The 13,985-nt window shown below is 41.3% G+C and overlaps 2 protein-coding genes and 1 long non-coding RNA gene across 9 annotated transcripts; 2 read left to right on the top strand and 1 right to left on the bottom strand.

Annotated features, from left to right (window-relative positions):
* Nucleotides 1-1,133: 1,133 nt before the first annotated feature.
* Nucleotides 1,134-4,688, top strand: LOC118289788. Of its 4 annotated transcripts, none has more exons than XR_004786248.2 (6): nt 1,134-1,371; nt 2,124-2,307; nt 3,057-3,152; nt 3,246-3,292; nt 3,403-3,498; nt 3,811-4,688. It is a non-coding gene; the product is annotated as an uncharacterized LOC118289788 (long non-coding RNA). The 4 variants fall into 4 exon arrangements; XR_004786247.2 differs by having other exon boundaries at nt 1,134-1,477; XR_004786249.2 differs by having other exon boundaries at nt 1,136-1,228.
* A 696-nt stretch (nt 4,689-5,384) lies between these two features.
* On the bottom strand, nt 5,385-10,837 carry mtfr2 (mitochondrial fission regulator 2). Of its 3 annotated transcripts, none has more exons than XM_035616811.2 (9): nt 10,693-10,837; nt 9,217-9,412; nt 8,962-9,066; nt 8,566-8,690; nt 7,638-7,846; nt 7,217-7,541; nt 6,891-7,074; nt 6,503-6,586; nt 5,385-5,984 (listed from the first exon to the last, which is right to left on the bottom strand). In XM_035616811.2, exons 2-8 carry the CDS (start codon nt 9,286-9,288, stop codon nt 6,533-6,535), a joined length of 1,074 nt encoding a protein of 357 aa, XP_035472704.2. In that variant the 5' UTR covers nt 9,289-9,412; nt 10,693-10,837; the 3' UTR covers nt 5,385-5,984; nt 6,503-6,532. The 3 variants fall into 3 exon arrangements, with proteins under 3 accessions (XP_035472704.2, XP_035472703.2, XP_035472702.2); XM_035616810.2 differs by adding an exon at nt 10,343-10,396 and having other exon boundaries at nt 5,385-6,586; nt 10,693-10,827; XM_035616809.2 differs by having other exon boundaries at nt 5,385-6,586.
* A 73-nt stretch (nt 10,838-10,910) lies between these two features.
* Nucleotides 10,911-13,965, top strand: armc1l (armadillo repeat containing 1, like). 2 transcript variants are annotated; one of them, XM_035616814.2, is made up of 7 exons: nt 10,911-11,023; nt 11,412-11,585; nt 12,328-12,419; nt 12,592-12,775; nt 12,880-12,996; nt 13,133-13,207; nt 13,336-13,965. In XM_035616814.2, the coding sequence occupies exons 2-7, from the start codon at nt 11,433-11,435 to the stop codon at nt 13,528-13,530; spliced, it is 816 nt and encodes a 271-aa protein (XP_035472707.1). In that variant the 5' UTR covers nt 10,911-11,023; nt 11,412-11,432; the 3' UTR covers nt 13,531-13,965. The 2 variants fall into 2 exon arrangements, with proteins under 2 accessions (XP_035472707.1, XP_035472706.1); XM_035616813.2 differs by lacking the exon at nt 10,911-11,023 and adding an exon at nt 11,030-11,301 and having other exon boundaries at nt 13,336-13,964.
* The last annotated feature ends 20 nt before the right edge of the window (nt 13,966-13,985 follow it).

Here is a 13,985-nt window from a genome sequence, read left to right as displayed (position 1 = left end):
GTCTGCTAATGCAACATTAACATGATACATAAACATCGTTTTGTTTTAGCATCTATGTAGAAAACAAACCAGCAAATGCTGAGCTTGCACATTTTTAAAAACCCATAATTGTGGTATCAATGAGGAACAGAAAAAAAAATGCCACATCGCCACATTCCTTGCTTTTTTGTCAGTCTTTTAAAATACAACAACACATTAAGAAAATGTTTCTGTGACCGAAACAATTACTAAAAAAGTATGAATTAATAACATGGAAATAAAATCTCAGTCAACTGTCACAGTGTGGAAATGTGTCTTGATGGAAAACACTGACACCTGGTGAAGAAGAAGTTAAAATTTGGGCTCTCACTATGTGTTCGTAACTGAATGTAAGTGAGTTCCTTGTAAGACCTTAAACACTTCTGATTGCTGGATGCAACAGGTTGCACCATAGCAGCATTAGTGGTTGATAATAAAGGACAGTAGAGTTCAAATTGCGTTTTAATTCACTCGGTTTTTAATTTTACTCTGTTCTACAAAAGATAGAAAGGATGGAGTACAATATGGCACATTTCGCTGGTCTACATTGGTCAAAGAATTTTTAAAAAACTGATAACTGAAATTCTGCACGTGTGTGTACCCAGTTAACATTTCAATATGTAGCACCACAAAGTGTAACCTGGCAGAGTACACAAAATGTTTATATTTAATATTTTTCATGATCCCAAACAGATCAAATGTAATAAATCAATTTGGTATTTAGGTGGGTGTAGTTCACGTCTTGTGGGTTTGCTCGAGGGTTCTGCAAATGGAAAACAGCACTAAAGAACAGTTTTTTGGACTGCCCAACATAATGATACAGTAATACTACAAGACAATATGCCCTGAATATAACCACATGTAATTGAGCCAACATATACAATACTTACAAACTTTGCTCTAAGTGAGTGTACTTCAACCTATTTCACTTGTTTCTGAAGGCTTAACTGGTCTATTCTCTATCTCATCATCTCAATCATTTATTTCTGCTTGGAGGATTTACAGTAATAATCACGTCCTTGTATATTTCTTATTTCCTTTTTTATTGTGACAGCTCAGCATCTCTGTTTTTACACAGGATGTGGGCAACAGCATGCTGCAAACATTTTTTCATTTGTACTTTATATATCCTGTTGTGTAGAAAGAAAGGCAGTGGGCTACAATAGGCAGAGATATGGAGATACTTTTCTAAAACACCCATCCACCATACGTAAATATTTCATTTGTGACACTATAGGACACTTAGGAAGAGTGATTGAGTAGTGTGATATATTTAAACATTACTTCTACTGTGCCTCTTAAAAGAATACAGCAACTCTATCGGCTTGGAATACATCTCTTTCAACCAATACAGTAGGTGTAGCACAGAAATTAAAATGTTCAGTGAGTTAAACTCAGGTTAGCACAAGGTTAAGTTCAGATACTGAAAAGGTGTCGTACACACATTCTTTATTCTCAGGTAATTCTCCAATGTCTAGATGGTATTTATCAACAGTTCTTGCCATAAATTAGCCTTAGCTATGTATTTGACATTGTAAGGACAGATGGTGTTTGCTTTTAAATACTAGGTTGGGTAATATATACGTATTAATGTTGTACGTTATTCATATGAGCTAAACTGATTACATTTAGTTAGAAGAAAAAAAGAAAAATCAGAGATCATTTTACACTGCAAATAATTAAATTCATATATAATGTGATAGAAAAGTTTTCATATTTGCCTTTATTTGTTTTTTGCATCCTTTTCCAAAAATGCTGATACACAGCCATCTTTAACACGAAAAGGACATGAGTGCTTCATCAAAAAAAAGGCCAACTGTGTGTTCATGTTTTCCTCAGCAACGACCACTTGACCTAACAATAATTGTCTTCAACAGTAGCACAGCATGAAGTTGCTATATCATGCAAAAGGTGATGATTACATAAATACATAAAACAAACTGACTGAAATGCAGCAGCATGAAGTTTCCGTTCTCTAACCTTACGGTTTGTGGGAGGTTGTACCACAATTGCAGTTTCCGTTGAGAACTGAATCACTTGTTCGACTGTGTTACACATACAGGGCAAAGAGAGAAGCATGATTTCGGTTCTGTTCTTCATCATAGGAAAAGAGCTTGGCCCGTCTTGGGCAGTGAAATAATCTTAGATGGTATAATTGAGAAGACATCTCCAAGTGTACAGGACCTAACTGTCACAGGCATCCCGATCCAAACCACCATGATTGATGTTATTACTCTTATGGACCAATGAAAAGTGATACATGTGCTGCAAAAGGCTCTCAAAAAAAAGGTATGTTTTTTTTATTCTTTAGGGTTCTGGAGGAATGAACAATTCAATGTGCTGAATTTGTAAACACATGTTGATTCATGTATCATCGGCATTTACTGTACAGTGAGAAATGTCTAGTTGGGAAAAGTTTGTAGTTTTCCTGTTAAGCTCCTCTATAAAAACAAAGATTGTGGAGGAGAAGAGGTACCTTCATGCTTTTCACAGTGATTGGTTATTGTATCATTATGTCTTAATTAATAAAGGGACTGAAAGAGATTCTTTCTTTTGTTGTATAGCCAGAAATAGTGAGAAATAGGCACAAATTAAATAAACTAGTGTTTCATGTAATTATTTGAATATCCCCTTCACGTACACGACATAGCTGTATCAGTACATTATTGCAAACATTCTGTAAATCTAAAATGGTCTGACGACACCACGCTGTGTGACGTATGGTGCGTCTGAGCAAGGGGAAGAAAACAGAATGGCCGCCGATGACTTGACCTGTGTAAGTTTAATCTTTTTAGGCCGAAATTAATATAACTGTACAAGTATTTGGGTGAAGTATGTACAAGTTGTATAAAATGCATTGTTTGTATTTGAAAGTTGGTTGACTTGGTGAATTGACTGTCCTTGTTTGTTCGATGCATTAGATTAGCATTGTTAGCAAGTCTATTCAGGCACACTGCGGTTAAATCAGTATCATTTGGAGTTGTAGTATGGCCATTAGATGATACATTTTATTTTCATAAATCTTTTTTTTTTTCAAGGATTTGCAGACTTCTATCGAGTGTGTGAACAATGCTGATGGGTATCCCGGTGTTGTCGTGTATGATAATGAAACACTTCCCATTTCTTCCCATCATGTGAGTTTCAAATTCAAAGTAAATCTTAAAATCTGGTTTTAGGGGTTGGATGCAATTCTAAGTCGTCGGTATTGTGTGTTGTTGCATGGCCAGGGTGCTGCACAGGCGGTGGGCCACGGCGATGGACCAGGCCCTCACAGGTTAATGTAGCTCACTGTCAGGTGTACTACACTTTGCATAATCAATATTTGAGCATCTTTGTTCTTATTCAACTCACTTATTTTTTTGTTTTGTTACTGTTTAACTGTAGTTCTGTGGTAGTTTTCCAATCAGCCCGTGATGAAGACAATGAGGATAGTACAACGTTGTGGGCTTCTCCACAGACTTTCAGAGATTCCAACGGCAGGTAAAAAAAAATTAAACTTTGATTTTATTGATCAAACTACATCACAAAAGTCCACAACAACTTGTGTTTGGGTCTATTATTCTCATGTAGCTATGATTATTTTATGTAATATACATAACATTTATCTAACCACAAACGCATCAATGAAACATTTCTATTTATGAATTCATTGTTCGTGTGTCCCAATACACTGAATCAAATTTTTGATATATACACATTATTATTTTCATTGTTGTTTTTGGTGATTCTGTTTTCATAAGACTACACTGTAGAACTGGATAACATGATTTCTTTCTGTTATATTTTCCACAGTCTTGAGGATGAGGTTGACGAAGACGGACAACTGTGAAACACCAGGCATCAACAGAATCGTTTAAAATGTCTATAAGAATTTGAAACGCTATATACATGAGCTTCTTCTTTATATATTTTTTGCTATTTTTTTTTACTATTTTTCGTTTGTATTTTATGCAATGTACACTAACCTTAACCTTGTATAACAGTGTTTTGCTTGGACACTTTGGTGATGTTCGGATCAAATTGACCCATTGTTTGGGTTTTAAATAATAATCATTTTGTATATTGTCTAAACTGTCTCCTTAACCAACCTTGCATCCTAGAAATTCCTCTGTGCATATAAGGAACAGCAAACACATACATTTTCTTTTAACATAATTAATACATGTTTGTAATTTATGTGGAGAGCGAACTAGTAAAATGTTCACACTGAACGCATTCTGTTGTCTGCCTGAATATCTAGTCTTGCTGCATTTCATCTTGTAGTGACGACAGCATTATTAAACTTTTCTGGCACTCACAGTACTTTGGTTGATGTTGGGGACCTATCGTGGTCTAAATAACGTTGAGTTAAAGGTCCAGCAGTATTAATAAGTAGGCTGGTTGTGTCACTTGCTGATCTAGTGTAGAAGGAAAACAAACTGCATGTTGTTTTTGTCGCCTCTCAAGTCCCGGAGCTCTCTCCACAGAGTGAAGGCCCGTCCAAGGTTCACAACGGGATTATTTTTCCCATGTGAGGTTGTGGTTGTTGTTTTTTTGTCAATTTGGCTGTTCCATCGTCTGCCATTTTCATCACAAGACAAAATGAAGACAGTGCTTAAAGTTGAGGTCTGTACTCAACTTTAAACACATTAAACTTGGATTAAATACTGAATAAAACAAAATTAAAATAAGGGCACCAGTGGTTCTTCTGTTCCGTCCTCGATCCCGGTTTTAGGTTCCAATGTGGATGCTTTCGCCTGGTTCCATCACCTAACAGTAAAATTCAATTACAACTGAAATGTCAATGTAAAAAGCAAAATATGGGTAGTCAAAGTATACAGTCGTGTTTTTCCTAGTGCCCTCTTGTTGAGGCTCGTCCACCAGAGGATGTCTTCCATGGAACCGAGAATCTTGATGAACTTAGAAACTAAGCCTGTATTTTGACTCGAGTTGCTTGAGATTAAATTGCTTCTGTGGAGGATTGTTTTCATATTTCTGTGCTAACAACAAGACTCAGTTTTGTTTCCTCCTATAAAACAACTTATGGTAGTTTCCCTACCCTCTTTCTTCAGATGCAGTAGAATAATAAAACAGGATTGGGCAAAAGATGGATGTATGATATGGATTTCTAGTTTTTTGGTCCTCGGGCAAGTTTTAGTGTTGATGGAGTGTGCACACATCTGCATTAGAGAGAAATAAAGAGCGACACACTTGTGTCACAAGGTGCCACTCACACTTCTGTACAACAAAATGCTTTCTGTTATGATGACAAATTAAAACAACAAAAAATTCATATGTGGAAAGCAAGTCAATAAATATTGTTCCTGTGAAACATCAGAGTCAAATGCATTTAAAGCATGAATAAATATTTCATGAAGGGCTGTGAATTTTGTCAGAAAATTACCAATATTTATTCCATAGTTGAACGAACAAGACATTAATTTTCCAAAAATGGAACAATAACATGTAATGCAAGTCAAGGCCGTTTTTAGACATGGTGGTTTAGGACCCTGAGTTGATTAATCTTTTGCTCAAACAATTTTATCATATTTAATTATTTTAAAAGGGAACTTTACTCAAACTTCACCCAACTGGTTTCTATCATATCATTAACTTTATCTTTAAATTAGAAACATGAATGACAGCTAATCTCTGTTATCATTTAATCTGGTTTACGCTGATGTAAAAAATTTGATTATCAATATCCCTGTGAGATTCTATCATTGAAAAGTTTCTGACCATCTATTAGTGTCCAGTCTCTATCACATCTCTGCAGAGATACAGGGATTTCAATGATGGATGTCTTGCTTATGTAATACTTCTTGAGCCTGATCTGCAGTGTGGATAATATTATTTAATGTCTATGGAAAACTGATTTCTTCCCCCTCTTTATCGTGCCTGGCCGACTCCTAGCACACCTATGCTTAAAAACGGCCATGAATGCAACAATGTAAAAGGACGTCATATGCACAATGTTTTGCACTCCTCTGTAAAAAAAACAAAAAAAACCAAAATTAAAACCTGAACAGGATTTGGACACAACCTGACCTATCGACAGAAACATAAGAACAACAACAAAAATTGGACAGTGCACTTGAACACTTTGACAAAATAAAATAACCTGAAACAGCAGTTGCATAGAATAGAGCTAAGGTGAATCTAAAAAACATGTTGCTGATTTCACTTGGTTGAGATTAAGATCTCACAAAGTGATTTTAGAGACATGAGGGCAGGAAGGAAAAGGCTACAGTGCATACCTGCTCAAATACATTATCTCCTTTAAAAAGGAGTTCTGCACACAAACATATCACCAAGAATAACATTAGACTGCAATTTTACGAAAACAAAACATCGGTACCTTCTTTGCTCACAGCATTAGCTTCAACACAAATACACATTCAAACCTCCGAACAAAGACATACATCACAGTATCGAGCACTCTTATAAAACAGGACGAAAATAAAAATATCTGCGCTAGCTGCGATTGGCTGGTGGGCCGTCTTACGTTTGACCTCTCAAGTTCAGCGGTACACTGTTATCGGGACAACAGGTGGCGGTGTCCCTGACTGCGTCTGGTGTGGGGAGGGACCTGGAACAGAAGTGTCAGGTTAGCGGCACTGAAGACAGATTTTTTTGTGTGTGTGTGTGTGCCACAAAAAATGGAGGTGGTCAAAAATGTTAAAAAGCAACCATCATTAGCAATTAGTCCAGGTCTCAGTTAAACCGGTTGTCTGGAAAAGTTGTGGACAATGTGCAAAGCAACATTTGCGTTCTCACATACAGGCCCACTGGAAAAAGTCTTTGCTGAAATAAACAAAGGTGTGTGTGTGTGTGTGTGTGTGTGTGTGTGTGTGTGTGTGTGTGCGCGCAGTGTGTTTGTTGGAAAAACAAACCTTAGGTGAATCGGGGCTGCCGAAAGGCGAGAGTTCTAGTGAATTCTCTTTGTCAGACGAGGTGTTATGGCGATGCTGGGCGAACTTTCTCTTCAGGGCTTCTGCAATCAGAGATGCCGGGTCACTGAGCAGCGCTCCCCTTCCCTTACTGCGTCTCCTCCTGACTGGCGTGCCCCCTGGTGATCTGGAGGGAAATGACAGTCACCAAATTAAATCAGTGTGGAAAGATTACTAGAGGAAATGAATAGGTACTGGCAAACTGAGGAGAGATTTCTATAACATTAATACAAGAAACAAGCGCACATTCTTTTAATGCTGATGCCTACCTGTCCACCGAGCGCAATTTAACTTGATTTAAGTCCTTGAGAACATCCAGCATGGAGGGGATCCCTTTAGCTTCCGAACCGCTCGTGAGGCCCGAGCCCTCAGATTTGAGCTGACCGTTAGCGTCTTTCTCGTGCTTCCTGCGTTGGCGGATCAGCTCCGCTACAGACAAAGTGTCAGTGGAGACGCCAGGGCAGGGAGGAGGAAGAGGAGGAGGAGGAGGAGGCGGTGGTGGAGGTGCAGCACAGCGAGGTGTGGAGGTGAGAGCTGGCCGAGGGGGAGGAGACATCAGAGGCGTGCCCGGGGTATTCTGGCTCTCTCTTAGACCTAAAACCCATCAAAAGGGTCAAAAGCAATGTTACGCTCTGAGAACATTTATACGTTTCGTGATAAGTTGAGGTACAAGAAACAAACGATATGTACCTGAGGCTGGAGCAGCGGTTACAATCATGGCTATCTGAGCTCGCAGTTTGAGCAGCTCACTCTCCAGTGCTGTGATCTTCTTCAGGGCGTCTGGTTCAGTCGCCGGTCTTACAGCTCTGCCTCCTCTCTGGGCTCGAGTCGGGGCCGGCCCTGGGTGTCTCGCCACATCTCGATTTACAGTGCTCTGCTTCTTCGGAGGTAGATGGTTCCTACACATGGACATTTCACACGATTTTCAATTTCGGATCAGTATAATTTTGTGTACAGTGGGAAAATGCAGTTTTCCTCACTATTCCCCAAAAATAAGGTACAAAAGCTTTCGTGACAACGATAAAATGTTCTCCTGATTGCAGAGGCGGCCTAGAGTAAGTTACCACTTTTCTGGGGCTGTTGTCAACCGAATAAAAATCGACAGAAATCGGGCCGACTCTGCAACTCATTGATTAGTTGTAAATTAACCATAAGTAATCATAAAAAGCTAGTATTTGCAGCACATTAGTTACCAGTTTTTTGTTGAAATATGCCAATGTTGACATGTTCACACCCAAAGCCTCAATCTTTAAACACACTCCATGTTGGTTCTTGAGTTTTGATATACAAGCTGCTGCAGGTTAAAAAGATTATACACAACATTTTAATAATTTGTTTTAGCAAATGCAGCCACACAGAGACTGTCTGTCCCCCCCGCCGCCGAAAAATAATGGATGAACCCTGGAAGGCTATTGATGTAGTGTTTTTCTTCTTCTGAATGTAACACCAGGGATTTTCTGACGAATGAGAAATTGGTCAAATGATCAACCAGTCGAACGGGAGACTACAGCCTTAAAGTTCACTTTGTACTTTTTCACTCCCAGCCAGGAGAAGGGAGCAAGCATGTAAAGAGAAAAACGGCCCAGGGTGTTTGCACTCTGTCCGTTTATGTGCCAACCTGGTCTTAGCACAGCTGTCCCCCTCGTCCTCAAACACCCACAGGACGTCAGCAAGCGAGGGGATGGCAGGCGCGTCCACGGTGACGTCAACATATCCATGGGGTCTGTGGGTGAGCAGAGGGATCTACGGCAAAACACGGACATAACACAATGACTAAATGACAAAATTATAGACAATCACATTAAGTTATGAATGGTTAATACTGCAATAAATCAGGCTAGCAAATGTTAATGTGAAGAACATGGCACCATAGCATCTTAGGAGAATGTGAGTAGTTAAAGACAAATACAGTGTGTCATTTCCAGACATACCAACCTGTAGTTAAATCAATTTAATTGCAGTCAAAAATGATTTTGCGAGATTATCTTCACCCTGTAGGAAAGTTGTACAGTACCTGGAAGTGGACACGTGCCGCCGGTGTCAGGGGGAGATTTGTCCCAATCATCCGCACAATGCTGCGATACTGACCGCACAGCTGACTGGCCCACACTGGAACCAGCTACGGACGACACGGCAACAGATGAATACATTACGGATCAACTCAGTCAGTTAACTCAAAGGGAATTAAGTACAGTACTTTTTCTTGTCCTAGGACAACTCTGGATCCCAGTTGGACAATGAGTGACATAAGTGTGTCTGTGCTCTTTACCATGTCTGGAGGGACTCCAAAGTACTCCAGGACCATGTGCAGCACATCCAGAACATCCTCTACTAAAGACATTGGAAGGACTTTTTTTTTCTTCCTGCGCCTGCACCAGCTGACAACTGCAAAGCTCCTCTTTCTGCTGACGGACTTGGTAAGAGGCCAACAGAGGAAGGGTGTCAGCACGTCACATACTTGGCACCTGAAACAAAAGATGCAAATGCTTAATTATAACAGAGAACAAATGAAAGTTAGTCTTTAATTCTCACTCACCTTTAATTCTATACAAATCGAAATGTTGTTATGGACATATTGACGATCAAAAAAAAACAACCCCAAGCCAGATTTACACTATTGTAAGAGGTTTACTCTCAGCAAGACTTTAAAGACCTATGAGGATGCTGGACTTTACAGGTCTCTCAGAAACTCGGGGCTCCAGACAGCAACCGCTTGATAGTGTGTGGGCCACAAAAATGTCCACATTCGTGCCAGTACATGATGGCGTTTTTGGTTCCCCCTCCTTCACAGGTACTGCTCTGGACACTGCAGTTCAAAGTAGTACTTTTTCTTCTTCACTCGCTCAGTTTGTCTCTCCCAGCCAGCAGGGGGGAGGAGGAGGAGGCTGGTGGAGAGGAAGAGCCAACTAGAGGCCCCTGACTCAGACACTACTGATGCAAGAGAGCAGGTGCAGGCAGAGAGAGACTGTAGTTGCAGTGTTAGGACGATGCTATAGAGTGTGTGTGTATATTTCATACAACAAGGCAGGGGCTCAACCCAGTCATGTGTTTGTGCAACCTAATGAGGAAGTTCTGAGAACGTTGGTGGTTTAAGTGCAAATACAAGGACACTTGCTTTGGGCTGCAACTAACGATGACTTGCATTATCGATTAATGCAAGGAAAAGCCCATTGGATAAACACTTTTGCATTTTTGCTTAAAATGGACAGTTTTCCTACTAAGTCCTAGGAGAAACCCAGCCAACAGTTACATCTGGGAATGTAAACATCTGTCACAGTTGCAAACACAGAAAAAAAAACACTCAGTTTGGTTTCACTGGGACAGTTACAGAGGTGGAGGTGCTAAATTAAAAAAAAACTGAAAGATGGATGGATGGATGGATGGATGTTGACAACCTCTACTTGGCCCCTGGATCGAGTCCATTATCGATCCATCAGTCGAAGAGTCACCTGGTGGCATCACACACACACACACACACACACACACACACTAATGCTCAGGGAGGCAGCTGTCTCCCTCTGTACCGCCGGATGCTGACTCGGCTGCAAAAGCGCAGTGGATCAGCACAACGGACGGTTCCCTCGCAGCGGGATTTTAGTTTTAACATTGAGATAAACCTCCTCTGCTCAGGGCAGCGCAGGTAACACTAGTCCCCCTCCTCCCCTCCCGACCAGGCACCGCAGTGGAGGGAACAAGCAGCGGCCAAAACGTGAGGGGTGAGCGAACATACACGTGTACTACTCACTCGTTTTTCTTGTCAAAACGTGCATCAGTGGCCACCGTCGATCGCGAATCCTCGTCTGAAACAGCAGCAACACAACCCAGAACTGCACGTGAACACCGATAACAACTCCCAGTCTTTCGTTCCTGTTCTCACGCGCTCACAGGCAGGAACTGTGCAAAGTCAAATAAAGCCGGAGTAGCAAAACCTTCTCCGATTGGCCGTTGACGCCGAATGCGTACCGGCGAGCCAATGGGAGCGGGCGACCGTGCAGCCTGAGCAATGGCCGCTCGACCAATTGCGTGTCAGGCATCAAATTTGTATTTTTGTGCACACGAGCTGTTTCTTGTCCTGAGTGAGTAAACCGAATTTCGTCGAACGTGTTCCTCTTTTATGACACAGTCGACTTTTCGTATATGTATTTTATTGTGTAACCTATAGTAATGTCCAGCTTTTGAGTTTATTACGCGCAACAAAAATAAATAGACATGTCTTTTTGTGCAGCCGGTCCGCCTCTTAACGGGTGAAAAGTAGTTAGCTTCTTTAGCTAACCACAAAGTTAGCATTAGCAAACGAGCGAGCTTTGATTTAACTTTGACAAATTAGCTTCTTCTTTTAACTTAAACTGTCCAGGTAACTTAGACAACTATCGACTTCCCTGGATTTGAATCCAACACAATTGTTTTTGTCCGCAATGACTTGAAGTTGCTTACTCGACTACAACATGTCGCCTCCACCTCCAGGTCTGGTGTAGCCGTTGGGAGATGATGGACGCCCTGTCAGTGGTGAGTCAGCTGCGGGACCTGGCCTCGGAACCGCAGAACCGAGAGGTGATCGTCCAGGACCAGGGCTGCCTGCCCGGGCTGGTCCTCTTCCTCGACCACCAGGACACCGAGGTCCTGCTCGCTACTCTGCAGGTGAGTGGAAGAAGAGGCTGCTCCGCTGTGTGGTTGAACGTCAGCGTGTTTACATGCCGTGTTTTGGTCGATCTGCTGCACATCAGAGATTCGTGTCAGATATTGGATTGACACAATATTTCCCACCACATCGTACCGTGCGTTGTTGTGTATTTTGTGTCTGGCTGCAACCATGTCCCAGTTGATTATTTTTAAAATGTGAAAATGATGAGATAAAAATGAAAAAAAGGGTTTCCATTTAAAGTGTCCTGCCAAACCCCAAAGAAGTTTTATTGAGAAGGGAGTTATGACCGATCAGTCAATACATTTTTTGTGTGTGGCACTATTCAGTTGAATGCGAAGCTGTTTCTTTATGCATTTCATCTCAGATATTGTTCACAATGATAATACCATAAATGGTGTAACTCCAAAATGAAGACATGGCAAGTCAATAATGTTCCCTGCTTTACTGAAAGACAAAGACATTGTAAAGAAATACAATGACTGTTTAGAAGGGAGTAGGAAACACTCATTCATCTACTCAAATTGGCTTGAACTTCAAGCTTTGGAATATCATTTTCGTTAATGTTATGTGACAATATTTCTACACTGGTGGGATTCTTTGCTTCCTCAGAGTTGAGAAAATAATGAAATTAGTAAGTTGGGACTGTGCCCCCCCAATAGGTCGGAACAGAACATGATTGATTGTTGAATGTATGTTTTGTTATATATGAATCCATGTTCTGTCTTTGTTTGTCCTCAGACCCTGCGATACTTGGCTGAGTTGCCTCCCAACATCCCCGCCATGAAGAACGAACTGGGCATGATGGTGAGCTTGGAGAATCTCATGGGAAGGTGAGGAGCTCATGTTTTCCTGAATTGTTTTGATTTATGTTATTTGCAAAAAAACTGTTATCTACTGCACTCAATGGATTGTGATTGTGATGTTTAATATTTCATGTGTAAAGTGTCATGTGTAAAGTGATATTCAATAAACCCTGACAAGATCAAATGTTTCTCCGTACAGGAAGGGCCTGTCTGTTGACATCACCGCCTTGGCCCAGGAGGTGTATGACATTCTGCGTACTCCTGCTCATCCTGTAGCCCGCACACCCGAGAGGGAGGGGAGGAAGAAATCTCAGTTCTTTATCAACTCCTCCAACAAGAAGGCCAAGTCTGTGACTCTGCACATTCAGGGCCTGGACAGCACCGTGAGTAGAATGGATGACAACAACACACTCTATGCATGACAGTGGCTTTTGCTATTATTTCCATTCCTAACTTTGAACTAAACAAGTCTCCCTGTGTTATCCAGGACCAGCGGGGCTTGTGTGAAGAGGCTCTGCTGAAGGTCAGAGGAGTGATCAGCTTCACGTTTCAGATGGCCTCGAAGAGGTGCACTGTCCGAATCCGCTCTGACCTGCCCACTGAGGTAACAGACAAACATTTATTGTCTGTGTCCCCTTTAAAAACATGTTTAAATATTTGGTGCAGGAATCAGGTGCTTCTCGTCTGATCGATGTCCATTAATCCTAGATACTATCTTCCCTGATCTCTCGTCATTTCAGAGTCTGGCATCAGCCATCGCCGCCACCAAGGTGCTGTCAGTGCAACAAGTGGTGAAGAATGAAGCAGGGGAGGAGGTGGGTAGTGAACACCGGACACACATTTAAAGGATCCACTGGAAAATATCACTTGCGGGTGCAAGTTAACATTAAACCTTTTAAAACATCATTTTTTTTCCTCTGTCATTTATTAATGCTTTATTCAGGTTTTCATTCCTCTGAACACATCTGGAGTGAAGGTACAGCAAAACTCGGCGCTACCAGACTACCTCCCCGAGGAAGAGGAGAGCCCCGAGAGGGAGGTTGACCGGGCGATTTCCCGCACCACGGCAAAGGAAGATTCCAGCGGGAGCTGGCTCAACTCTGCTGCCAGTTTCCTCACGAAAACCTTCTACTGGTGAAACTGGAGCCGTTTGATTCCCGGAAAACTCTCTGTGTGTCACAGAGTTGAGCTAACAGACTGCTCCCTGCTGCTGTGTGTGTGACAGGAGTGGACATTACTGGATGTGAGCACGACACAGGATTACATCCTGGCTCTGTGTGTACAGCCAAAGGTTCCATCACCTTGCCATCAATTCCTGCGGATTACTTTAAATGTCAACATGCTCAAAAGCACTTCAGATTTTAAAACCTAGGTCTGTTCTGCTTTGAATTGATTGGAGGCCCACACCCTTGAAAATGTTAATGTAAATATTTTCTTCACACCTTGTGTTTGACTTCAAACGGTCCCCCTTTTTCAGAATGTGTAGGAAAAGTTTCCCCAATCTTTGCTGGAGAAGTGTTTTTCTGTTTGTTGGTAGTTGTATTGGTTGATGTATGTGCACTGTACTTTTTGTCATTTCTCTTCTGTAATCCC

Source organism: Scophthalmus maximus, chromosome 18 (assembly GCF_022379125.1).
Source record: "Scophthalmus maximus strain ysfricsl-2021 chromosome 18, ASM2237912v1, whole genome shotgun sequence".
Lineage (NCBI taxonomy): Eukaryota > Metazoa > Chordata > Actinopteri > Pleuronectiformes > Scophthalmidae > Scophthalmus > Scophthalmus maximus.
Note: the sequence above shows the minus strand (reverse complement) of the source record. Positions and strands in the feature narration are given on the sequence as shown.

Excerpts from the sequence above, each read along its gene's own strand:
- armc1l (XM_035616814.2), top strand. The coding sequence starts at position 11,433 with ATGATGGACGCCCTGTCAGTGGTGAGTCAGCTGCGGGACCTGGCCTCG. Across the intron at positions 11,586-12,327 it reads TCCTGCTCGCTACTCTGCAG|ACCCTGCGATACTTGGCTGA; the intron begins GTGAGTGGAAGA and ends GTTTGTCCTCAG. Across the intron at positions 12,776-12,879 it reads TTCAGGGCCTGGACAGCACC|GACCAGCGGGGCTTGTGTGA; the intron begins GTGAGTAGAATG and ends TGTGTTATCCAG.
- mtfr2 (XM_035616809.2), bottom strand. The coding sequence starts at position 9,288 with ATGTCTTTAGTAGAGGATGTTCTGGATGTGCTGCACATGGTCCTGGAG. Across the intron at positions 8,691-8,961 it reads CGGCACGTGTCCACTTCCAG|ATCCCTCTGCTCACCCACAG; the intron begins GTACTGTACAAC and ends GTTTTGCCGTAG. Across the intron at positions 7,847-8,565 it reads GACAGCTGTGCTAAGACCAG|GAACCATCTACCTCCGAAGA; the intron begins GTTGGCACATAA and ends GTCCATGTGTAG.